The sequence below is a fragment of the Lonchura striata genome, chromosome 11 (assembly GCF_050655825.1).
Source record: "Lonchura striata isolate lonStrDom1 chromosome 11, ASM5065582v1, whole genome shotgun sequence".
Classification (NCBI taxonomy): Eukaryota; Metazoa; Chordata; class Aves; order Passeriformes; family Estrildidae; genus Lonchura; species Lonchura striata.
This window is the reverse complement of record NC_140713.1, coordinates 8,382,472-8,406,707: the sequence shown is the minus strand read 5'-3', so window position 1 is coordinate 8,406,707 and position 24,236 is coordinate 8,382,472. Positions and strand designations below refer to the sequence as shown.

At 46.1% G+C, this 24,236-nt stretch overlaps 1 protein-coding gene across 17 annotated transcripts in view; it reads right to left on the bottom strand.

Annotated features, from left to right (window-relative positions):
* Positions 1 to 1,999: 1,999 nt before the first annotated feature.
* The window catches only part of LOC144247093 (axonemal central pair apparatus protein HYDIN-like), a 39,687-nt gene continuing 17,450 nt past the window's right edge, over positions 2,000 to 24,236 (bottom strand). For 3 of the 17 annotated variants that reach the window (XM_085589164.1, XM_085589181.1, XM_085589182.1), the window contains 13 exons: positions 23,387 to 23,622; positions 22,782 to 23,037; positions 21,673 to 21,813; positions 21,362 to 21,505; positions 20,561 to 20,874; positions 20,220 to 20,379; positions 18,999 to 19,097; positions 18,131 to 18,340; positions 16,780 to 16,917; positions 14,448 to 14,625; positions 13,842 to 13,956; positions 12,232 to 13,237; positions 5,266 to 11,896 (listed from right to left, as the gene is read on the bottom strand). In XM_085589164.1, coding sequence (XP_085445290.1) covers positions 13,159 to 13,237; positions 13,842 to 13,956; positions 14,448 to 14,625; positions 16,780 to 16,917; positions 18,131 to 18,340; positions 18,999 to 19,097; positions 20,220 to 20,379; positions 20,561 to 20,874; positions 21,362 to 21,505; positions 21,673 to 21,813; positions 22,782 to 23,037; positions 23,387 to 23,622 — 2,070 coding nt within the window. In that variant the 3' untranslated portion in view covers positions 5,266 to 11,896; positions 12,232 to 13,158. Of the gene's footprint in view, positions 3,603 to 5,265; positions 11,897 to 12,044; positions 13,238 to 13,841; positions 13,957 to 14,447; positions 14,626 to 16,779; positions 16,918 to 18,130; positions 18,341 to 18,998; positions 19,098 to 20,219; positions 20,380 to 20,560; positions 20,875 to 21,361; positions 21,506 to 21,672; positions 21,814 to 22,781; positions 23,038 to 23,386; positions 23,623 to 24,236 lie in introns of those variants that run through there. The other 14 variants (XM_085589178.1, XM_085589176.1, XM_085589168.1 and 11 more) reach the window with 14 other exon arrangements.

The window sequence follows — 24,236 nt, the reverse complement described above, 5'->3', positions numbered from 1 at the left end:
GCCATGGCAAGGGATGTGACTGGATGAGCTTGAAGGTCCCTCCCAGCCCAAACCACTTTGGGATTCCATTATTAACTTTGAATGATACTGAAACACGGAGAAAATCAAAACTCCACAATTCTAACAAAGATTTGTAGGGAATGGTATGTTTATTCACAGTGCTGTGGATGCATGTGGGGACTCATTGCCTTTCAATGGACGTGTGCACCCCTGAGAACTCTTTTTTTTTATTACCTTGACTAATTTCTATATGCAGAAAATTTCACAATAGGTTCCTGCATGTTCATTCTGCTGATTTTGCGTTACACTTACAGCTAGTTACACTTGTACTCAGTTTTTGTCAACACAGAACTCATGGGTCACTTGTTTGTTTCAAGGTCTGAGAAGTCTTATCTCTTCTTTAGCTGGGATAACTTCGTTGTGTTGTAGTTACTAGACTAAACAACATATTTCACTTATGTTAGCAAGCTCAAAGTGATACATTTTGCCTAAATCTAAATGGATTTCTACCCTGTTAAATTTTCATTCTGTCTCAATACTTAATCCTGTACCTTTTCCATGCAATAATCCTTCCTTCCCTTTACATTTCCCCAGTTTCACACCACCTTACAAACAAACCAGGAAATCCAGTTAATTCAAGGAGACTTCCATGCTGCCCCACAGTTATCACCAGGTACCCAGGGTTCCCAGAGCTTGAAGCCTTGGCCAGAACATTTCAGGAATTCTCTCCATATCCTAGTGGAATTTGCAGAACCACCATGGTTGGAAAAGACCTTTCAGATCATTGAGTACAACCATCAGCTCAGCACTCACCAAGGTCCTCAGTGCCATGTCTGTGTGTCTTCAAAGCCCTCCAGGAATGGTGACTCCACCACGTCCCTGTGCCAGGCCTGGACAGTGGTGGCTGTAATCACCCAGTACCCTGGTAAACCTGGAGACTACACCTGGAATCCTCCTGTCTCTTGAGGAATCATTTAAGAGCACTGAAACTAGATTTAGGACAGTCTTCAGATAGGCAGGAGTAGTACTGAAAAAAATAATTATCCACAAAATTATGTGGGAAACTTATGTTGCTTTCCATTATTTTCACTGTCATTCGAAATGCCAAATTTTCTCTTAAATTTGGAGATGACTTTCTTGAACAAGTCACAGAGAACTCTAACATCACAAGTCAAACAGGAAAATCAGTTCTTATAACTGAGGCAAATGCTATGAACAAGTAATTGTAATAGCATTTTTTTTCTTGCAGCCTCACATCAACAATATAGTACACTGACATAAAAATAGATGACGGTATCTCTGAAATTAAAAATGGATCTGTAGATCTGTATTTCCCAAGATGTTCTCATATTGTACAGTATTTGATCAGTTCTCACCCTCTTTTAAACTAATGATGGAACAACGAATTATTCAGAAATAACTAATCAGTGTTGGAATCTGTTCCCACACTTCTCATTGTATCCATATGTTGTTTTCTAGTTGATGATTGTATTTTCTTATTTATTGTTTGAAAGAAAATATATTTATATCACAAACTCATCAGGAAGAAGTTCTGTAGTCACAATTATTCTGTAAAATCTTGCAGTGAACTCATGTCAACAGGTTATTTTTACTGAAATGCAACTGAATGTCTTGGTATAGAACCTGTAGCGCAAGGCTCTGTTGGAAAACATTCTGTGTCATCTGTAAAAGTATGCCCTGGTGGAGGTTTGTGTTTCTCAAAAAGTTAGCTTTGCTCTTTTTAAGTAAATAAAAATTATTTTTCTCATTATACCATGGATGTTTTTGTGGGCTTAATCAACTTTACCAAAGAATATCAGTAATTGCTAGATGCACTTAAATCAGCTAGTTTAAGCTTCTGATAACTGCTCTGGGGAGCAAAATAAGATATTGGCCACTGTTCCAATCACTGAGATGTGTTCAGAACTGCAGATGTCTTTTGACAAATCTGCTCTACCATGAGTTTTTGAGGTATAGAAAACATTTGCAACTTTGAGTTCTTCAGGCTGGGCTGCATCAATACTGCCTCCAAATTTCTGTTACTATTCCCAAACAGTTTCCATGCTGATTAATTTACATGCATTAAATCCTAGTTAAAATTCTGGCTTGGTGTTCATCTTCATGTAGATTGACTTGCTTGATTTTTCATGGTCCTGCAACAGTTTAAATCCAGAATATTTATGAAAGCAACAATTACTGTTGAACAAAAAAGCTCTATCTTGGGAAAAGTTAAGCTGAGACTTAAATTTACAGTTTATTATGTCAGTTTATGAGGCCAGACCTAGTGGCAAGGCCAAAATGAAATTGTCCAAAAGAAAAAAAGAAATAGAAGAATAAAGGAAATAGGTGATGAAAGAACCACAAAGCACAGCAGAAAAATTAGCAAAGGCATGAAATAAAGTCTTTGTGACAAGAAAATATCACTACAAGTGTTACATTATCAGTCAGAGCGGGATAAAATTTACTTAAGGCATTCAGGACTTCCTGCATTGAAAATGTCAGTCAGAGTAACTAATTCTGTGCTTTACAGGGAGTTTCCTGAGGCACTGACAAGGGTGTCTCTGAACAGTACAGCAGGAACAATAGGAGCAGATGAAAAACTGGAATACAGATGGCTCTTTCTAGCAAGAGCAGAAAAATCACAGTAATCCATATTAAGATAGCATAATACATGTGATGCACAGGGCTGGAAAGCACTGGGAAAATTGGATTCAACTCCTTTTTGCTTCAGTAGAGAAACAATAGGGATTTATTCTATTAATTCTAATGACAGGTTTAGGAAGTGAGATTCCATGTCTGCAGGAACTGCCAGGAGGGTTGTTGGGGGTGCCTGCTCTGCTCTGGGATGGTGGATGCCAGGCACTGATCACACCTCCCCGTGGGGTGCACGAGCATTTCTTCTGAGCCAGAGGCTTCAGGGGCTCTTGGAGCACAGAGAATAAACAATACTTAACCACAGGAATACAATGAAATACAACTTTCCATGGGAGTTGCAAGTTTTACAGACAGACATGCCAAACTCATTAAGTGCTCAAGAAGCAAAGCATGCTAAATTACCACGGCTTATTACTAAATATTTAGAGGCAAATATATTCATTCATACAAATTTTAAACCAGGCAAGAATGTCAGCTTTAAACTGCACAATGATTTCAGAAATAGAGCAGTCAGTTGTTTACACAAGCACTTTGGAAGACAAGGCTGAGCTTTTTAATTACCTTCAGAGACATTTTCTATTATGTTTATTAACATTTTACTCTATACCTTGCTAAATCATCATAATAATTGGTTTAATTAATTATGAGTACATGATATTTAGAGTCCACAAAAATGTTACAGTTATGATTATGTTTTATCTGTGTTATTTTAAAAGATGACATTAAAGATTACTTGAAACTCTGAGATCCTTTTGCCACACTGTCATGTTCAGCCTCATGGAAGGTTTTCTAGCAAAAAATTGCAAAAGCATTATTAGTGATCTCACCATTCACAGTTGAGGCTTGTCTTGGGTAGTAACCATCTTTTTGTTCTTTAAAATAATTCTCAGCTCTGGTTTATGTTCCCCTGGTTTTAGTTCTGTGGCAGGCAGAAGAACTTTTCTGTCCTAGGGAGGAAAGATAAAACTTTCCAAGACTTTTCTACCTCAACAAGGTGATTCTATCACTTGAAATGTGCTCAGATTGTTTTCCTAACTCAGCAGTAGATCTCTGGCTAATTTTGCCTACCATGTCTCAGAACTTTTGGAAATGCAGCAATGAGTGGAGTATCATAAATGTTAAAATATATTGTTCATAAATATTTCTCCATTTCCAAGTGGAGTTTAATTCAAACCAGATTGTTAATGTCATTAATGTTTTCCTTGAATTTATACTAAAGAAAATCCATTCATTTGAATATTGACCAAAACAGGCTTTTGCTGTAATTACAGCAGAGTCATGGAAAAAAAAATGCTTTGGGCATCATAAAACTTATTTGGGTTCAGTTTTTTAAACTAATAAGGAATTTATTAAGTCCCAGGATAAAATAATGCAGTGTGACTCAGCTGCTTATACAGCTCCATTTGAATTGTGAATATTCTCAGTGAAGGAATTTGAGTCAGCTGGGAAGGAAGTTATGTCTACAAAAGATTCCTCACATGATAAATAAAATCCTTCAGTAAAGACATGGGCTATGTCTACAGACAGAACTCTAAAAGGCATCCTCTGCTGATGCACTTTTCCCATCAGTATTTAGTCCCTATCTGCCTGTAAGCAGCTTGAGCTTATATATTCCAATGAAGTCCTTAGTCTATAGGGGTAGGAGTTATGTTTGACCAGCCAAATTTGGATATTCTGCACTGAAGTCCATTTGACCCAGGCTTGTAAGTACCTCATATTTTGTATTATTTTCTGCTGTCTTAGTTACACGGTGAGAGAAAAGAGCAAAAGGACAAATAAACATACCAACAAAAGGAGACAAGTAAGCTATTATCCATCCTTTGACTCATTACACTGAATAAAATGGGAATTAGTAGTCCAGGCTTGTGGCTCTACCTCTTGGCTCTTAGACTTTTAAATGCAGTTGCTAATAATCCCCACGCATTCCTGCTGCTGACAGATATGCCACAATACTTTCATCAGCACTGGCTACAAGGCTAAGAAAGGTCACTAATAAAAGAAAATTCTGTAGGGGCTTCCTCTTCACAGGCAATATCAAGCCCTATGAACTTTTAATGCTTGCTCTCTCCATTTAGATAGTCATGGCTCAAAGCCCATATTAAAAATAGCAAGGAATGCTTATTCTGAAGTGTTTGAAAATATTGCAAATTACACTGTAGGATTGGCTTACTCCAAATGAATCTTATCCCTTACTGACCTTTGCAGAAACACTTCTCTTTCATTTGGCAGCTTCATTTCCCTCCTTCCCTTCTGTCTTACTGCCCTGTCCTTTTACGTATGGTTTATTTAGTCATCAGGCGCTGGGGAGATGGGGCTGCTGATTTTAACCATGTAGCTGATAGGTTTGTTGCGCTCACCCAGAAGCAAATACCTATTTCTCATTCCATTTCCACTGCAGCTTCATTTTCATCTCAATATTGTATTCCACAGCAGCCGCACAATACATTTCTTCTGAGGAAAGCAATGAATGTATTTACTCTTTTCTTTGCTTCTGTATGGGGTACTGTGGATTTATCCATCCTTTATATTCTTGTTCATTTTATTAAAAAAAATTAAATTCATCAGGAAGCTAAAAAATGCAACAGAAATGAACATTTGAAATAGAGGTGTTGTTTTTAGCATTATTTATTTAAAAAAAGGGTACAATACAATCCAAAAAGTGCAAAAATTAATAAGCCCAATGGAAAGCTAAAATCTTCTTATAATGAAAAATGGATACATCCATACTTTTTCAGATCACCAAGCTTCTATCAGGTCTAATTCTCTACCCTGATAGTTGATATAATTTTCCAGACTTCATAGTGGAAATTGGATCTTTTACAGTCATGAAAGAAAAATTGAAGCTGGAGTGGTCTTGACAGAATGAGTACATTTAACTATAGAGCCCCTATTTCATTTCTAACCACATCAAGTAAAATACTCAGACACTGATCTGCACCATGGAGTTGTTTCAGTTCAGTGTCTCTGCTCACAGCACCGGGAGATACTGGATTTTTGTTTCCAGGCTCCATCCTCATCCAGCAGTCAATGGGCTTCCCATAAATAACAAATCCCACAAATCTGTGGCAAAAGCAGTCTGGCACTGACATGCCCATCACAGCCACTGCTGGTGAGGTGGCCTGTGAGCTTATAGATCATCAGCAGTGGCACGATCGTTGTGTTCTGAACATGAGACATTCCAGTTGTGCCAGAGCCATTGGCAGCACACACAGTTTTTCCCAGTGCTCTTCAATAGGAATCTCATAATCCTGTAGTGTTGCAACCCTGGTTACTGAGAATTTTAGACTTTCTGTGCTGACAGGCACTGACTCCCAGGAGAAAACTGCATTTGACCTAAGGCTGTGATTGTAGCTCTGGAGTTAGAAGTGTGTAATATCATCTGGTGGAAAAGAGTTTAAGGGTTTAGAATATAGCAATAGATATAAAGCAAGATGGAGGTTTTAGGGTGCAGGCTGGTCCTTCTTCTTTACCTTCTTTACAGGTTTGGGTGGTTTTGTGTAATTGGGTAGTAAAGTCCCCATTTCGGGCATGGGTGATTAGTTATTGGGTTAAAAGTAAAAATAATGGAGGTATCATTTCTTAATTGGACAGTTTATCCTGAAAAGGCCTTGTAGAGAGAGAGAGATGGGGCAGAGCTCACAGCTTGTGAGACTGTAACATAGGTAAGAACTAAGAAACATCTGAGTCCCAACAAGAAATACCATCTCATGCATTTAATCCTGACCCTGGCAGAAAAGAAGCAAAGAATCCATTACTAGAGGACGTCATTCCTTTGTGCTCCAGACACAGAACTCCAGTCTCTAGGGATGAGCTCTCCATGCTGGCCGAGTCCTGGCTGTATTGACCACCAGTGTGTTTTGGGAGCTTCTCCTTTGCCTGGACTGTGCTCAGCAATGTGGTTTAGGGTGCTGAGGCTCACTGATGATCTCTTATTCATACTGACAGCTTGCCTGGATCACCTTCCATCCTCAAGGATAACATTCAAGGTGCCTGGGAATGGAATTCCCAAGTGGCTCTGTGGCAGAGGCACCCTCAGGAGTCAGCGGGGGATCCATAAAGAGAGATTGATCTGCTCCTGCTCGTAAGCTGAGGATGGAGAGGGGACCCAGAGTCAGCTCAGGAGCACAGAACCAAGGAAGTGTCACAGCTTGAACTGGTGCTAGTAAGGTCCAGGGTAAAGAAGCAGAAAGGGCCTTTGCATGGTATCCTCAGATGTTTAATTCAGCCATGCCATGAGATGTTCAGAGTTCCCCCAGCACACACATCTCAGCTCTCACTGCCCTGTCTAGAGGGGTCGGGGCATGAACCTGGTCTCAGGGCAGTACAAAGATGAGGGCCAATCAGGGAACAAGGAGGGAGTGGCTCAGGGACATAAGAACAGACATAGGAACAGGGGAAGGAGCAAATGGGGTTTTAACAGCTTTGAGGGAAGCTTCTTGTGTCTCCCTAAACCAGGGAAATGCCTCCCAGGGTCTCCATTAGGAAGGGCACTCCTGCTTCCTTTTCAGGAGCCCATAGGTCTCAGGTAGGGTTTTACACCTTGCTGGGAGATTTCACTCAGGCTCAGGGGCAGGGAGGATTCTGTACCCACCTGAAATGTGACAAAGCTCTTCTCTTTCTGGTGAGCTCTCTCTTCCCCCACATGACAAAGTACAGTGCAGGGGAGTGCTGCTCCACTGGAGCCTTCTGCAGACTTTTCTCAGGTCCTGAGCTTCCCCCTTGGCATTTCAGCCAGGCTTTTCTCAAGATGTGCCAGAGATGCTCTGGGGCTCAGGGAGCCCAGAGCACCTTGGCTGACCATCCTGCAGAGCTGGACATCCTGCCCTGGTAGCCAGAGGGACCTGTGCCTTGGCCATGCTGACAAGGAACAAACAGCTCCAGGAATGTCAGCACCATAAGCTGAAAGACTAGATGTTAAAAAAAAAAAAAAAAAAAGAACAAAAAACCAACCAACCAACAACCTACACAAAACAGCAGTAAACAATACAAATCAAGTCTTAATTTGTTATGAATTTGGGATCTACTTCTTGCTCTTACTGCATGCATCTTAATTTTCACTGCTTCAGCCACAGTGCTTTTCCATGGGCCAGAGGTAATGGATGATCACATTCAAGCAATACATCTTAAAATTCTGAAGCCAAAACAAGACTAACAAGCCACAAACCAAATACTTATGTTAAGTATGTCATCAAGATGCTTGAAGTTTAAATCTATGCTCTAGTCAAAGATTTCTGAGAGAAAAACAAGACCAAATTTCTTGATTACAGTATTTGTTCAGACTTTGTGTAAGTTAAGAACTAAATCTCTTCCTTTCATTTAAGATTAAGAAAAAAAATTGGATTCAATGATTTTTTGTGAGGAGGACCAGCAAAATGACTATTCTGCTTATGTCCTATTTTCAGGGCTAAAGCATGAATAAAATAATGTTTAAGTTTCTTGTGAAATTTATTAGCAAAGATATGAGGGATTTTTGGCAGAATAGGACAATAAAAAAAAGTTATTTCCATATCCACGTATTACAGATGTTTAAAGATGTTTCTAGAAGGACTATTTGCAAAAACAAGGTTATATCCTTTTTTTCCTTTCTGGGTGTTTTTAAAATGCTCGTTTTTTTTTTTTTTTTTTTCCCCTAATAGCTTTTACACTCTGTTCATAAAATAAAGTCACATACAATCAGTTAGCCGTACAGATTACATTTGTAACAATATACCAAATTTGCTGTACTATTTTTGTAATCCTGCCAGTATTTAAGACTTCATCATTCATCACAAAGTCAAAGCCAATTTTTTCACTGCTTGATTTCTTCACTAGTACTACAATTAGCATGTTCTCAGTCCTATTCTTCCTTTTTATCAACAACTGGCAAGCCTGCAGCATTTGTGATACTCCAATGCTGCAAACATTTACAGCAAAGGATTTTAGGCACGTCCAGGTGAAAATTCCAGACGCAGAAATAGAACAATTCCTCGTTTCTGCAACACTGTCCTTTTCTTCTTACTTAACTTCAACACAGGTCTTTCCACTGAGAAATCCTGTTTGGAATTCCTGCTTTCCCATCTGCTGGTGCAAAACGGATGAGCAGTGCAAGAGTTTTGCATGGGCCTCTTTTGAAGCAGCCTGTGAGGTTTGCAGCATCAATATAAAACTTGATTATATCAGAGCTGGAATGCAATATTTGTTGGATAACAAAGCTATTGTTTTTCCTTGTTTGTATTCTACAAAGTAGCATTTTCAGCATCTAGTTCCCAATGATTTTCTATTCTGGATCCATTCTCTCCATTCTTCTATTCTGGCATCATTCTCAACAAGCTTTATGACTAAAATTTGGCCACAGTTCAACCACAACTGCACCTTCTCACTGAGAATGACAATGTTGATGTGTGGATGACCCATGTATCCTGCTTTTCCATTTAGGTCATGTCTGTGGCCCATCAGTCCCAGAGCCCCATGTGAATGCAGATTTGGGATTTGCAATGAATTCACCTGGAACTCTCTGCCACTAAATACCCTGTGGCATGGGGGTTGTGTAGTGTTTATAAAACAGTCTTGTATCTTCATTTTTATGGTCTCCAGGTACTAGTGAATTACAAGTCAATGACAAAAACAAAGCAGTTGCAGTTCTAGGTCTACAAAACAACTTTGCCATTTTTTAGCTGTCAGGAAGCTCCTGGGCACTTTCTGTGCAGCAGCTATGTGGTTGCTCAAACACTAAACAATCAATGTTTTGCATATTTCCAAAAGTTAATACAGTTCCAAAGTCATGGATGATCCTACTCATGTAAGTTATTCATCAAGAAAAGTCTTCAAGTCCTTGAATGTTATGTCACAAATATTTAGTAATTTATTTCTCATCTTTTCCCTCAGCGTTCATTGCTTGAAAATTACGTTAATGCAATGTAACAGTATCTCTTTTATTGCAACCCTTTGACTTTTTCTATACTTTTACTCCTGCTTTCAGATTTTCTTTCCCTTTTTGGTGCACAGCAGTAGCCACAGGTTTTCTATAGCTACATTATCACATGGTGTGACACAAGACCACTTCTGCAAAGCCAAATGGTTGGCGCTAAGAGCTTACCCACATCAGGGGAATTTCAAGGCTTATTTCAGACCACTTTTAATTTGGTCCCATGGACTAAATATTCATTACTGGTTGCATCTAATGCAGTGCAGTGATGCCTCAGGTTTTAGCTTATATTTTTCAGATTCTGTGCTGCTTTAGTATGTAGGTCTGGGCTTCATATTAGGGGATGGTGAGCTCTTCACAGAGAAGGCAGACAAAACAATTTCTTCTCTAGCTGGGGACCAAGGACAAATGATCCAAATCTCAGACCCAAGAGCACAAACAATGGTGGGCTGAAGAGAGAAAGACAAGAAGGGTGGGACTTGATAAGCCAAAGCTGGAATTGGACAATTCACTCCAAGGTGCAGATGGGCCAGAACTGATCAAAGTGAGAGACCTTGTGAGCGGTCGTCCATTCTGGGACCGTTCTGGGTCCATCTTGGGTGTGGGCCTGGCTGGGCTCTTGTGCTGCCCAAGGTGGATCCATTGAGGCATTTTAGCAAATCCCTGCTTTATTCTGTAACTCTGTCCAGCCTCTGTTCTAGGTCAGTAACCTCAACAACTTTCTAACAAGGAACCCTCCTTTTTTGTCTCTTCTGTTCCTTGGTGGTTTGTGTTTTGAGGGAGGTATTGGAACAGTGAAGGCAATTAGAACTCGGTTGTGACCTAAGCATTGACTTTGAGTTGTCAGCTGCTCCACAGCTCTTGGGTGAGTGAAGCTACATGCATCACCAAAACCTGCTGATCTCAAGACAACCTCAGGCTGGCTGTCTTATTTGATTGTCCTAGTTCTTTGTATAAAAACACATTTTATGGGCAAGCAGATCTATATGTCTTTATCTACAAACTCTCCTTTAATTAGAGCAGACCTAGCACACAGTTCCTGAAAGGTGACCTCAAGTGAAGAATGGGGAGGAGTGGGAGGGAGGAAGAGGAAGGTGACAATGGCTTGATCTAGATTTCTGCACTGCCAGAATCATCTCCACATGTGCCAGATCCCAGCTGAGAGTGAGCAGTACTGCCTTGTACCTCATCTTCCTGGCTGAGAGGGGAGGAGAGGCAGAGAGCTGAGGGGCAGACTCATTGGCACATGATATGATCTGTGTGGAAGTAAAGGTGATGCAGAGCACATGAGCTGCACCTGCTTAGAGATATGTTGATTTAGTTAATTGAGTTGTCATGACAACTACTTCATCTAAACTGCTACAGCATAGACGTTGTTATTGGCACCTGATTGTTACGTGTATTTTAGATAATTCATGCTTGTGAGAAATAGTTGTATGAAATATGTTACATTGATAAGACATATTCCTGTACGTATTCTTAAGCACTCAAGCCAGAACGGGAAAGTTGCTTCACAGAATTTTGAAACCAAAGCTGGCAGCAGGGAGAAAATTACCTAATTTCTAAACGAATGGACGTGGCCAGCTTGGAGATGGGTGCTTCTCCAAGGTAATCCGAGGAACACCCATGAGATGAATACTTGATAAATATCTCAGATTGAGATAGCCAGAGCCATCAAGAAGACACATCTCAATGTCAAGTTCCAGTAATCCTCTGACTGGCATACATCACTTCCCAGACACAGTTTTGTTCAACTCAGCCAGAGAAAAGAGACTCTATGAATATGTGAGACTTTGAATGGAAAGAAAAGCCCGATCCCCAATCTCGGAAATCCCTGCCTTGAACAAAATAAACTGTATAAACACCGCTTGAGCAGGACGGTGTGAACATAGGGGGACCCTCTGCTGCAGCAGTCAAATGTGTGTCTCACCCAGTGCTGATCCCGGGCTCAGCACTGGCCCTTTTTCTTTTTTTTTTTTTTTTTTTTGATAGTGTCTTTTCGCTGTTATCTTCTAAATTTATATTTGGAACATTTGATAAATTTTCGTTAATTAATAAATTAGAGCATTCATTTATAACATGATAACACTACACAAATCATTAAACTTTATGCACAGAAAAAGTCAAACTCTGTTCAGTCAATTTAGAGAGTGGAATGTAAATAATGTAGTTTTAAGGGGAGGAGGGGGGACGAGGAGAAAGAATTACCTGTTCATAGCAGGTCACCACAGCTCAATTAGTGAGTTCAGCTTCAGGCTGGAAGCACTCTTCTGGCTCATGCACAAGAGCTGGCATTTCAACCCACCAAACATGGGACAATGCAGAGGAGTTCAGAACCTATAAAAAAAGCCAATGAAAAATTCTAAGAGACTGACAATACACAGGAAGAGCCTCTGAGCATTTAAGGACTGAAGCTCCATGTCACACACACTGTAACCTGAAGACAAGATAGAGCAGTATAAATTTAAGTCAAGAAATCAATTACCATGATGGCACAATCTGGCAAGTTTGTGATCACAACTAGAAATCCCAATTCCTTGGCTCAGCTGGCATGTCTGCAGTTAGTTGGGAGCCAGAGAGCTGCAAAAATGGGCGCTCCTGGGGATGCTCCTCTTGTTAAACTCAGAAGCAAAGTGGCACAAGTTAGAGCAGTGATTTTCACTTTAGAGTACCTTTGCCTTTGGGAATGCACCTCAGAGAGGCTGCTCTTCAGCAGTTTGAAATCCCATTCTGGATGGGAAAGTGTCCAGAAGGTAGAGGCAGAGCTGCAGCATCCATCCCAGCCTTGCAGGCTTCCCTTGCACCCGGCAAGGAGCCGAGTGCTGGAAGGCTCCTGCCACCCTCTCCCTGGGTCACTGGAGCTCCTTGCATGCCCCAGCAGCTTCCTGGTGCCTCTGAGTGCAGATCCAACTAAGATCCAGTCGTGTCCCCAGATAAAATCCTGAAGCAGCTCCAGAGGAGCCTTGTTGCTTTGTCTCTGTGGGTTCTGCACTGCCAAAGACTGTAAACCTGTGGGTTTCCAGCCAAACCTGCTCTATTTTATACTGCAGTGACAAGATTGAGATCCTCTATTAGCAGTAAGTTTATTCATAATGATCCACATCATCAGTGTCATGCCTCTCACACCTGACCAAGAGTCTTCTCCCTACAAGTGCCACTCCAATCCCCAGTGTTATCTGGCCAAAGTACCACCAAGGTAACATGTTCACTGTCAGAGCATCACCCATGATCATCAGAAGGGCGTCTCTGGTTTCATGATAAGGGTTTAGAGTATTAGCTGTCCAATTCCCGTGGCAAGGGATGTGGTGGGACTTCAAGCAGTGCTTAGGGCAGGCTATAAATGCTCCAGGTGCTTCACAGAGGTGGACAGAATCCAGTTCTCTATCCTGAAAAGCTTCATCTGGGAGAAGAGGAAGACTGCACAGGATCTCATGGAATGTGCCCCTTGCCTGGGCAGAGAGCTCAGCATTCACAGATTTCTTCACACAGGATATTATTCTCCCTGCTTTATTGGTAAACAAGATGTGTCAAAGATGATCCTCGAGGTTCTTATGGCTCAGTAGGTTCTTCAAAGAGCTTTCCAGTTTCCCTTGAACTTCTCAAGGTTTGTCTTCTGGAGAATAGATGGATGATTCAATTTCTTTATCCTCAGCTGAAATCGCAAGGTTGGCAGTAGCACTGCAGAAGAAACCATGTCAATCATTCATTCATGTCATTCCCATCATACAGGTATAAAAATTGGCTTTTTATTTTTTTTTAATAATAATTTTTTCTGCTTAACCTCTGTATTCCAGAACAGGAGAGAAATGCTTTGTGGAATCAGGCACCAATCAACAAAGTACATGAGGGCTATCATGAATAAGGCCATTTGGGGATCACAATGTTCACCAGTTCAGTTGCTCTTTTTGCATTTACACAGCAAGTGAAGAAGAGTTTGCTGGTGCTTGGCCCTTCACTGACTCTGAATATTCTGCTGACTTTATAGGTATAAATGCTTAAATACGAATATCTCTCTCAGTCACAACAGAAAACACCCCACAAGCTCTCCAAATTCAGCAAGTGGCCCAGAAATCTTATCATCTGATTATGGCAGTGTCTGTCTGAGAGCTCAAAGGACGGAGGATGGGCTGGCCACAAGCAAGGGCAACTTTGGGAGAGAGCACAGCTGCTACTCCTCCAATTTCCCAAGTGATAATAACCCTCCCACCTCTCCCACCAGAGCCAGCATGCTGCTGGGAAGCCTTTCAGCTGAAGAGACCCTGGAGAGATGTTGGACACTAACCTGTTGTTCAGCTGTGACAGTGACTCTGTGACCAGAGATGATGAGAGATGATTCCTCCCTTTCCCTTTCTTCTTCCTCCATTTTTTTTCTTCCTCTTGCACTACCCCCTCATCTTCTGAAGGAAAAAATTCTCCATAAATAAAAGACATGGCACATTACCAATCCTATTTAAGTTGAGAAGACCCACTTCCCCAACACTGGCCCCTCCCAGAAACAATGGATGCTGCTGCTCCTCTTGGAATCCTCATGTTCATTCTTACTTAGCTTCCTCATCACAGGGTATCATGTCATCCCCTGCAAAGTCACACACAACCAAGCCTGCCAAAAGCCCTGCCAGCCTCTCTTGCAGCTTTCCCAAGCTTTTCTGCCTAGCCATCACCTTTCCAGGCCTACAACAATGTGCTGGCAAGATCTGCAGGATGGTTCCTGGGGAAAAGCCTAAATGGATGCAACTGCTCAAAAGTAAGGAAGCAACCAGAGAGGCCAAAGTGTTGGTCTGGCAGCCCTGCAACTTCCAGACTTGTGGAGATGGGTGTGAGCTGCCCGATGTGCGATGGTAGAGGGAAAAACAGGGGATCTTCCTGGGAGACCACAGACTGTGCTCACCTTTCAACATCCTGGGTTGGTCCTCGGTAACTCCAGGGAGTGTTCCCTCTCCCTTCAGGAAGATTTCTGCTGGTTCCAGATAGGCCACTTGGACCTGGAAAGTCTTGCAGAAGACACCTAGCTTTCCTGGCAGATAATAGATTTTCAACACTTGCTTCTCGCCAGGTGCAATGCAGCCCTGCAGGGACAGGAGAGGAGGAAGGGACTGCATCAAAGGCTTGATGTGGGATGGCTCAGGTGACAGACAGGCTAAGACAGCTTCTCATCTAGAAGAAACCATCAGAGCACGTCACTTTCTAGCTCCCTTGTGCCCAAAAGCTTGTGCCTCCAACCCTGGGGTGCAGTGAGTCCTCCTGAGCTCTCACAAGGCTGCAGCCCCAGCACAGCCTGATGGTGAGCACAGCTCTGCTGGTCGTGGCATATGCCCTCTGCCAGCAAGGGCCATGCCCAAAAAATAAAACCTCTTTGCCAGGCTCTGTGGAAGAGGAGTCAAGTGCCTGCACTCTCAGGAGGGCCAGGAGCTCCTGGCACAGCACATCAGCAATTCCGGCTGGTGCCCAAGGGCCTGACCCCTTATTCATGATCCCAACAAAAACACCTTCTGCCTCTGCGGTTACACCACCCTGACTCATGGTTTCCTGCACACATACAGCTCTGGAAATGCAGGAGCAGAGACTAGGATGAGTTCTGGGGATGGAGTGATGGCAGGAAGGGCCATCCTCCTCTTTGGGCTTTCAGAAATGCTGTTCAAGCCCCAGGCTGGGCTCACAGCAGCAAGGTTGAAGGGAAACACGGCTCTGGGTGACAGGACACGGCTGCAGCTTTCCTTGGCTCAGCCCTGCACACCGGGCCGGATCCTCGGCTCCCCATTCCTGTTCCCCATGCAGGGAGAAGCGGCTGAGCAGGACAAGCCCTGCCCTGGGTCTCCTGAGTTACTCCAGCACACAACTGGCTGCAGCCAAAGGGAGCCCGGCCAAGCTTCCAGCGCCAGGATGCTGCTCCAGCAGCTGAGTGCACGGCCCAGCAGAGCTGTGTCTGCAGATGCCCGCAGGAGGAGGGCACCAGCGTGTCACCCCTTGCACGAGACACACACAAAATAATGGGAAAGCCTTTTGGCTTCCCCTTGGTTGCAGTGCGTGGTTTTGATTGTAATTCCACCCTAGGAGTCAGTTTTATAATCCCCCCCCCCAACCATTTTGTATTGTTATGTCATAGCTTATTCTCAATGGATTGTTCCTTTCCCCCTGTATTGTCAGTTTTGCCCTAGTTATCCATCTCCCCTAAGGCCTGTCCTTTTGTTCCCTGTTCCTGCTCCCATGAATGCCAATCCCTTCCCATGCCTGCCCCTTTCTCTAGAAACTTCCCTATCCATTTTGTACCCTTTGAGGCCCCACTGGTTTAAGCTGTTCTCCTCCCCTGTAATCCCCTATTGGTTTAAACATTGTATTCCCGCCTCGTGTTCCACCCCCAGTTCCTCCCAATGGATTAAAGATTGTAGCCGCCCCTAAGACCTCCCCATACAGAAGTCGATGGAGGGCTTTGTTCCGTGTCTTTGTGTCCCTGCCCCTCCTGGAATAAACACCTTTGCAAACACACAGCAGAGCGCTCCCTGTCCCTGTCCCTGCCCTGGGCACAGCCCAGCCGTGCCGCAGAGCAGCTGTGCCCCCAGCCCAGCCCGGCTCCAGCAGCTGTCGGGGGGCAGCCGCTCTCGCCCTCGGTGTCGGGAGCCAGCCGGGCTGAAGAAACCCGGCACCGCAGCCCCCTTCCCATTCCCGAGAGCGCCAAAGGCAGCAATACTGCCAGAGCTCCAAGACAGCCAGCAGGACTGAGAGCTGGGATGGTGGCATGCTGACACCTCTTCTCTGTGCTCTTACAGCCCTGCTCCTCCCTGCTCCCCTCACTGCCCCACAAAGCTCCTGCAGAGAAGCAAAGCTGGAAGAGGGCACAGACGCCCTGCATCTTCTGGCAAAGCAGCTTCAAGCCCAAGCAAGGAAGATGCAAATGCTTCTTGGTGCTGGCAGCAGGGAGGCAGGGACAAGGAAGAAAGTGATCCTCAGAAGAGCTAGCACCCAACTCCACTATCAGCACAGCCAGAGAGCTGAGCACTTGTGCCTCTGGCATGGGCTACCTGCCAGCCAAGGCCATGGGGGAGTCTATTATATGAGCACTTGCTTGGCCTCTGCCCCAGCAGCAACTGCTTACTGCCCTGTCTCTCAGGGCTGGGACTGGGGCTTCCCCCCCCACTTTTTTCTCTCTTTTTTCCCCCTTTTTTCCTTTAACCCTCTCCTGGGCCACCTGACACAGGGCAGAGCCGATGACTTGTGCTACTCACTGTGTAGGGCACGACCACGGGCACACCAGGCAGAGGCTTTGCTGCAGTGCCAGCGCCAGAGTTTGGCACCGCGTAGGCAAATTCAAGTACCCCGGTGTTCCGCAGGGTGACCTCTGCTTTGAGGACTTTGTCAAACACCTGGAGAGAGGACAGAGGAGTGGGAAGTTACAGACACAGGCCTGATGCTGGCAGTCGCCTTCCTCTTTCTTGGCCTTGAAAGCACACAGCCACAATGCAACCCCACAAGTACAGAGAAGGGGTAAAAGCATGTAAGGGCCAGTAATAAATGAACCAGGGGACCAGGTCCTCTGCACTCTGAGGTGCCCCCAACAGCCAGGAGAAACAGAGGAGGTGGCACTGAGGTGTGTGAGATGAACCCAAAAGGTTATGAAGTGAAAGAATGAAAGCCGCTGCTTCTACGTGTTGCTGTTTGTGTTGTTTCGATTTCTTTAGGTTGGTTTGTTGGTGTTGCTCTGAGCTGGCAGAGGGACGGGGTTGAAGACATCACCAAAAGGAAGTAAGTAGGAGGAGAGGGAGGGGACAGAAAGTTGGTGTTGGAGAGGCTGGAAGTTCCCAAGTACCCATCCAAAGGGAAAGGGAACAGGGAGCACCCTGGCCGAGGAGAAAGGGGATAGAAAGATTGCCATTTTGTTGCAGGGTGTGCTTGCTCAGCTCTCGGGGAGGGAGACGCACACCCGGCTCAGCTAAATTGTTCCTAATGAACAGTTTTCTTTTGCTTCTACAACTTTGTCCCCATTGAATTGTATCTAAATTTCGTGCATTTCCAAGGGAGGCATTCCAGAAGAAAAGGCAAATATTGGCAAGAAACATATAGGTGACAAGAGAGACACACAGGACAACACAGGCAGTGCCAGAAACTGGAAGAATCTGTGGACTTTGAACTGAAAAGGAGTCAAGTGGGGATTATTCTGGGACATTGTTTTCAGCTAATGAAGTGACTGAAAGCTCAACTTCCTCCCTGGATGATTTGGTGCATCAAGCAAGACCATTAGATAAGAGCATCCCTATGGGGCCCAAGCCTTAGGAGCAGGTCAGGGGAGGGATATCTCAGGGACATGTCCCTCCAGACATCTTCACTGGGACCCTTGTGTTCCCCAGGAGGCAGTGTTAGGTGCCTTGAAGAGCACGGTGTCCTGTCCCTCGGCCAGGGGGAAAGGGAGGGGAGGGGTGGAGATGGCCATTACAAACCAGCTTGGATGCTGGACATATCTCTCCAGGGTTGTATCCTAAGCCCCAGAGCCAGCAAAGGAGCCGAGAAGGGGAGAGAGCCTGGCATGGAGGTGGCTGTGATGCCAAGACAAGCAGCTGGGCCAGGGGAAGCCTGTGGTACCTGCAGCCCCCAGTCAATCTCCTCCACGTCCAGTTGGAAGCTGGGGCATGAAGCCTGCCCAGTCACCACCACCTCGTAGGTGGGGCCTCCCTCCACGTGGCACAGCGCCCTGACACGGGCGATGATGTTGGCGTGGCCAAAGAAGGTGAAGGTGACCAGCTCGCTCTCTCCTGGCTCCAGCTCACCCCACACCGGCAGCACATCAAAAACCTGGAGGAGAGATTGAGATGTTGAGAGTGGAAATGGATGCAGAAGAGCAGCTGTGTCTTGGAATAAAGTGGAGTCATAGCTGGAGGGGCCTATTCCCCAGACACAGCCAGAATCATCCTAATCTCATCCTGTGTCCATGCCACTGACCAGTGGAGGGACCATGGGGAAAATCTTCTCCCAAAATCACTTATCCATGAGGATACACTACATTGAAGTCAACTGGAATGTCTCCCGGCAGCAAGGAGCTCTCTCTGCTACAGAACTTGTCTCTGGAAACACTCCTCACTGCCTTCAGAAAAACAGGAGGCTTGGAGGTGGGAGCCCTTGGAGCAGGGGGAAGGCTCATCTGACTTCTGAGGCTTCTTCCCCTCTTTCTGATTTACGTGCCATTCTCTCAAGCTGCTACAGCAAAGTTCCTCCAAAAATGTCCTGTCAACCACCCGATGAGGTACATGGGAGCAATGCCCTCCACAGGTGCTGCATCGGGAGCATCCTGGGGCAGCCCTACAAAACGTCCCACGTGGCCTCTCCAGTGACCACTTGCTTCAGCAGAGCTTTGTGCTGGGCTTGGGGAGATGTGAGGCCCCTCCAGTGGCAGTGGGGCTACAGAACTGCTTCCCACATTGGAAACATGGACGTGAGACAAATTCCCACTTACCTCCTGCATTCCCACCTTGGGGTGCTCCATCTTGGAGAACTGACTCAATCCCCTCATCCTCCCCAGCCTCCGAGACTCCCCAGCAGGGGATGACAGCACCTGGAAAACAAGCACCACGGGCTGCAGTGAGCAGCTGGCTGGTCTGAGCACGATCACTCTGCTGCAGGCTCCACCACCTCAGCACACCAGGAGCAGCTGAAAAGGGACCTGGGCACAAATCAAGTGTGAAAATGTCCAGGCCATCAGATGAGTGTGGCTCCAGGCCCACCCCCAGATGAGACCTGGCCTCCATCTGCACTTCCTACATCAAACTCGCGTGAGGGAACTGGGAGCCCCAGCACTCAGGCAGGGAGGGCTGCAACTACACAATCTCTGAAAGTCCCTTCCAAGCCAAACCATTCCAGGATTCCAGGATGGCCACTTGAATTTCCCTGGTTTACTTGAGCATACACGGCAACAAACAGGAAATAAAGATGATTTTATGCTTCTATCTGAAAACATTCAGCCACCCTGTCTGTTGCATCTATAGGGCTTTGTTTCTCCTGATTCAGAAAACCTGTGCAGTGTTGAAACAACTGCTGTTTGTGTGGGAGCAGGTACAACCCTTCTCCTTAATGCCAACACTGGGCCTTTGAGAAACTCTTCTGCTTCCTTACATCTTTTCTTTTATTGCCTCATGAGCAGCCTCTGTTCCCCCAATGCAGAACAAGGGGCCACTTCCCACTCCAAAGTAATGCTCACCAGGCAAGTTGGCAGATCAAAGGCCTTTTTCCTTGTTTGGAGGAAGAGACATTGACTTTGCAAAGCCTTGCTTTAGAAAAGACAGCTCTGGAGCTGTCACTGCAATACCAGCTTTTGGGTGAAGGCAGAGATGTGAGCGCTCTAGCAGGGCTGGGAAGGGGGTACATGGAGATCAGGACTCTTCATGGACTGACACACATAGGAAGCTGGAAGCCTTCTCATCATGGTGCAGATGAAGACCTCATTTTACATTGTAAAGGAAATAAGCCAAAAATCCCAAACTCAGCATAGGTCTGGAGGACCTGAGCCAGCTTCTCTGAGCAAAACTTTCCTATTTCTCCCTCCCCAGACACTCCACGTCCAGCTGCCACTCTCAGGGCACAGCACAGAAGGGCAGCAAAAGGGACGTTGGCACGACTATGACTTTTTGGTGGGAAGTTGAGGAGGCAATGCAAGTGGTAGGTGCACAAGAAAATCCACCTCTGCTTCCAGGGAATCCTCTGCATCTGCTGGCTGCTGGGCAGAATCCTGCATCCTTTCCAGGGTTTCGGTTGGCTCCTCCACACTTTTGGGCCTGGAGTATCTCCTTGGAAACACTGCCTTCTTCTTGGGTTTGAATGTAGGTGGTGAAGGGATGAACCTGGAAAATAACGTACCTATGGTTGTGGAGCTGTAGTGGGAGAGAGAGGTGCCTGCAAGAGCAGCTCCTCACTGCGGCGCGGCCCCTGGCTGGGTGCTGTGTGCTGAGCTCAGGAACAGCCACTCCAAAACCAGGCTGGAGCAGGTCCACACCCGGAGCAGCACAGGGATGATGCACGTACCTTATGGTGTTCACCTGGCGGTCTGTCAGGAATGACCAGTGGTACTGGACGGGAATTGGGCTGCAGTTGGTCATTTCCATAAAGAGCGCTTGCTCTGTGTCATTTATGATGCAGCCAAAGTCCACGGCCTCGGCCTGGAGATGGAGGTTCGGGAAGTGGACTTCTCCCCGAACAGTGATCTGCTCCTCACGAGGATGCTCCAAGAAGCGAATCCTGAGAACCTTCTCTGCCACCCAGCTATTCCGATTGTTCTCCTGAGCTGGGTTAAACTGGATGCAGAGATGAAGTTCCTCCCCTACATCCAGTCTCATGGGCTGCAGGGACATGAGTAGTAATTAATCACCCGTGGGATGACGTCCCAAGCTCTGACAGCAGGAAACAGTAAACGTTCCAAGTGTGATCCCAGCCTGGGTTTCTCAGTTCACCCTCATTTCTTTACAGTGAGGATCTGTCTGCAGCCACCATGCTCTGCTCTGAGATTCCCTCGGGCTCACGTTTCTGTGCTCAGCAGCAATACAAGGGGATAGCTGCTGGAGAGCTGGCATGCTTTCCAGGAGACCCCTTTACTGCATGGCTTGCCTCCATCTGCTTGCCTGCTCCCCTCTCCTCATGTTTTAGAGCCAGCATGGATGTTACCAATTCAGGTAAGATTTTGATTTCTTCAGCAGCTCTCCTGCTGCAGCTCAGGCCAATCCACTGCTGACACTACCGAATAAACCTCAGCTCGAGCACCTCCCAGCAGAAGCGCACCACCACATCCCTCCTCCTCCAAGCCCACAGAAGAAGCCCACAGAGGCTCACCTTGGGATCTGCAGGGAGGGGCTGCTGGTCCACACTGCAGATCAGGAATGGCTGCTCCAAGTCCAGCACAATGCTGAATGGCAGGGAGCAGGTGTTTTTTAAATACAAAGGCTGGTACTGCAGCGTCAGGACATCACTGGGTTTCTACAGAAACAGGAGTCAAGGGAAAACAACCTCAAGTGGCCATAGACCTCCTTCCCCTTCCCATGCATTGCACATTTTTCAACCCCAGAAGTGCATCTATTTCTATTTCCTTCCTCCCAGTTGAAGAGTTACACCCTTAAATGCCAGGATGCAATCCAGAGACTTACCTTTTCCACACAGAAAGCGATTGCTGTGGAAGACATTTGCAGAGCAGGGCAAATGAACTTGCAGGTGACATCCACTTCTGCGATCTGTTCCTTTTCCTCCTTCCGCACCAGATTGTGACACAGCAGCTGCTCCTTCACCTCCTGCATGCACGATTCACTTGTCACCCAGTGCATGCTGGCAGGCCCAACAGGCCACACTGGCTTGACACCCACCCATGGGCCATATTCCTGTCACTTATTATTAGGGACTGTCATCAGTCTCCACTCTCCTCAAAAGGTCTCCTTTTCTTTCTGTGCTGCCACCCATTTAGTCTAAATATCTGTGCCCAGGGCTCCTGGAGCCAGAGAATGCATACCAGACATAGCTGGCAGCTTCTCTGCAGAGTTTCCTTTCCCCTGGAAAGAAAGGTCCAGCTAGGAGAACACTCCCAGACTGCTAAAATCTCCCCCTCTGAGTTGCTCTCCAGGGGTGCTGCAAAACCTGGCTGCCCCTGGGACACCAGGGCTGGCTGAGAGACTGGGGCAAGCAGTAAGAGAAAAGTTGACCAAAGTCAATTTGTCAATTCTAATGATCCCTGGGAACAGTTTCCTGCCCGGATGGACATCGCACTGATCATTACAGCTGTGTTTGTACACTGTGTTTTCCTCCTCCAGCTAGACCTGCCCTCTGCCCATGTTTGTCTTCAGAGGAAAAGCAATGCTGCTCCCAGACACTGCTGCCATTCACAGGGCTTTTGTTTTACTCCCTGCTTCCCTCGGAAAAACCACTTGAGAGTAGTTTCATTTGCTTCCTGCCTGGCCTTCTAGTCTAAGTTCTTTCCCCTGCTCTTGCTTTCTGCCTCAGCACATGACGCCAGTAACCCCTGCCTGCCAAAGGAGCAATACTTCCTTCAGCTTGTATTTTGGATCAGCAAGTTGGGTTTATGGTAGCTAGGGAAACAGAAAAGAGCCTTAGGAACTGATGGTGGCCAGCAAGGAAAGCAACTGGCCTTAAAACAGTTTCTGGAAGTCACTTGCTCCTTTTCCCAGGCAAATGTCAAGGGGCTGCAGAAGAAGCTGCAGTGGAAGGGATCGGATAGGGAAAGCTCAGCTCATGTCAGGGGCCTCACCTGGACTGTGCTGGAGCAGCCTTCCAGCACCATCTCCACAGTCTGGCCTGGCCTCAGGTCCACCTGCAGCGGCCGGACCTTAAACACGGGGCTGCCAGGTCTGGGGATCTGGGAAGCACCTTTCCTTTTGCTGCCACCGCGGGCAGGGGCACGAGTCCTGCGCCGGAAGGTGCGGAAACTTTCTGTTCTCCAGCGGAGCCGATACATGCGTCGTCCTGTGTTTGTCACTTTGAAATGGAAATGGCAGGGAGTGAAGCTAGAAGAGAAGCGCAGATGGAAAATGTCATGGGAGCTGTTATTTCCCTGGCATCACTCAGATTCAGCTTCACCATGATGGCATTCCCTGACTGCACACTCTGCAATCAAACCTCTGCCCAAAAGGTTGCCCAGGCTCAAAGCTTCAGCCCTGCCAGGTCTTCCAGCTTTTCCATTTCTGTGGCTTGCCAGGATATCTAGCAACTCTCAGATGACACATTTCTGAAGGAATTCCTGTGCCTTCACGCAAACAGAGCTAGGATTTTGAGTACTGAAGAAGATCTGAAGAACTATGGAAAAATTGTTGTTTGATGAATGAACAGGAGAAATGGAAGTTTCTAGTCTCCTACCTGAAGTGGGACTTGAAATCGACCACCGGAGGGAGATTGTCAAAGCGAATTGGGATGCCAGTGCCCACAGCCTGGAGAGAGATGATGGTCGTGTTGCTGTTCTCAATGGACACCGCCACCTCCCCCTGGAATTTCAGTGTGTCTTTCAGGTGTGCGATGACATGCACGGGCAGCTCAGCATTAGGGGGGACCACTCCTTCACTGGGCTCAACCCTCCAGCAGGAGCGTTTCCCAGCCTGTAAGACAAGCCAAACACAAACTTAGATGGAAGCCGTGGACCCCGCTCTGCTGTGAGGTGCAGGAAATAGGAAGGCTAAGGAGATGAGTGTAAAAACCACAAACATTTAATTTCCCTAAATGTAAGCTATGGTATCCAGCACAGCAGCTCCCCAAGAACTTATACAACCTGTATTTTACCTTCCTTCAACAGACTCAGATCATTAGCCCCGTTTTGCTCAACCCAAGGGATGCTCCTCCTCAGGGGAAGGTCATTCCCCCTGCCAGCTCTCTTTGGAGTGCCTGCCAAGGGAAGCTATTTCCTCTCCACTGGCTCCCCAACAGTGGAGCTGGGTCTGCACAAAGGCTCAAGGCCGGAGGAAGGCAGGACTGCTCAAATCCCAGCCTAGCAGCCACACAGCTGGAGGACACTGCTGACAGCCTGAAGAATAACTACAAAGCCAGCTGAGCAAAACCTCAAAGTCTCCTTTCCCAAGGGGCCATCAGCGCTTCTCAACATCCCCTTAAGGCCTGAGGCCCTCGCTTCCCACTGATCATCAGTTGTAGACAGCTGCCCCAGTGCCCTCTGCTTTGGAAAAGACACCTCTACATGGTTAGAGCAGAGCAGGAAAGC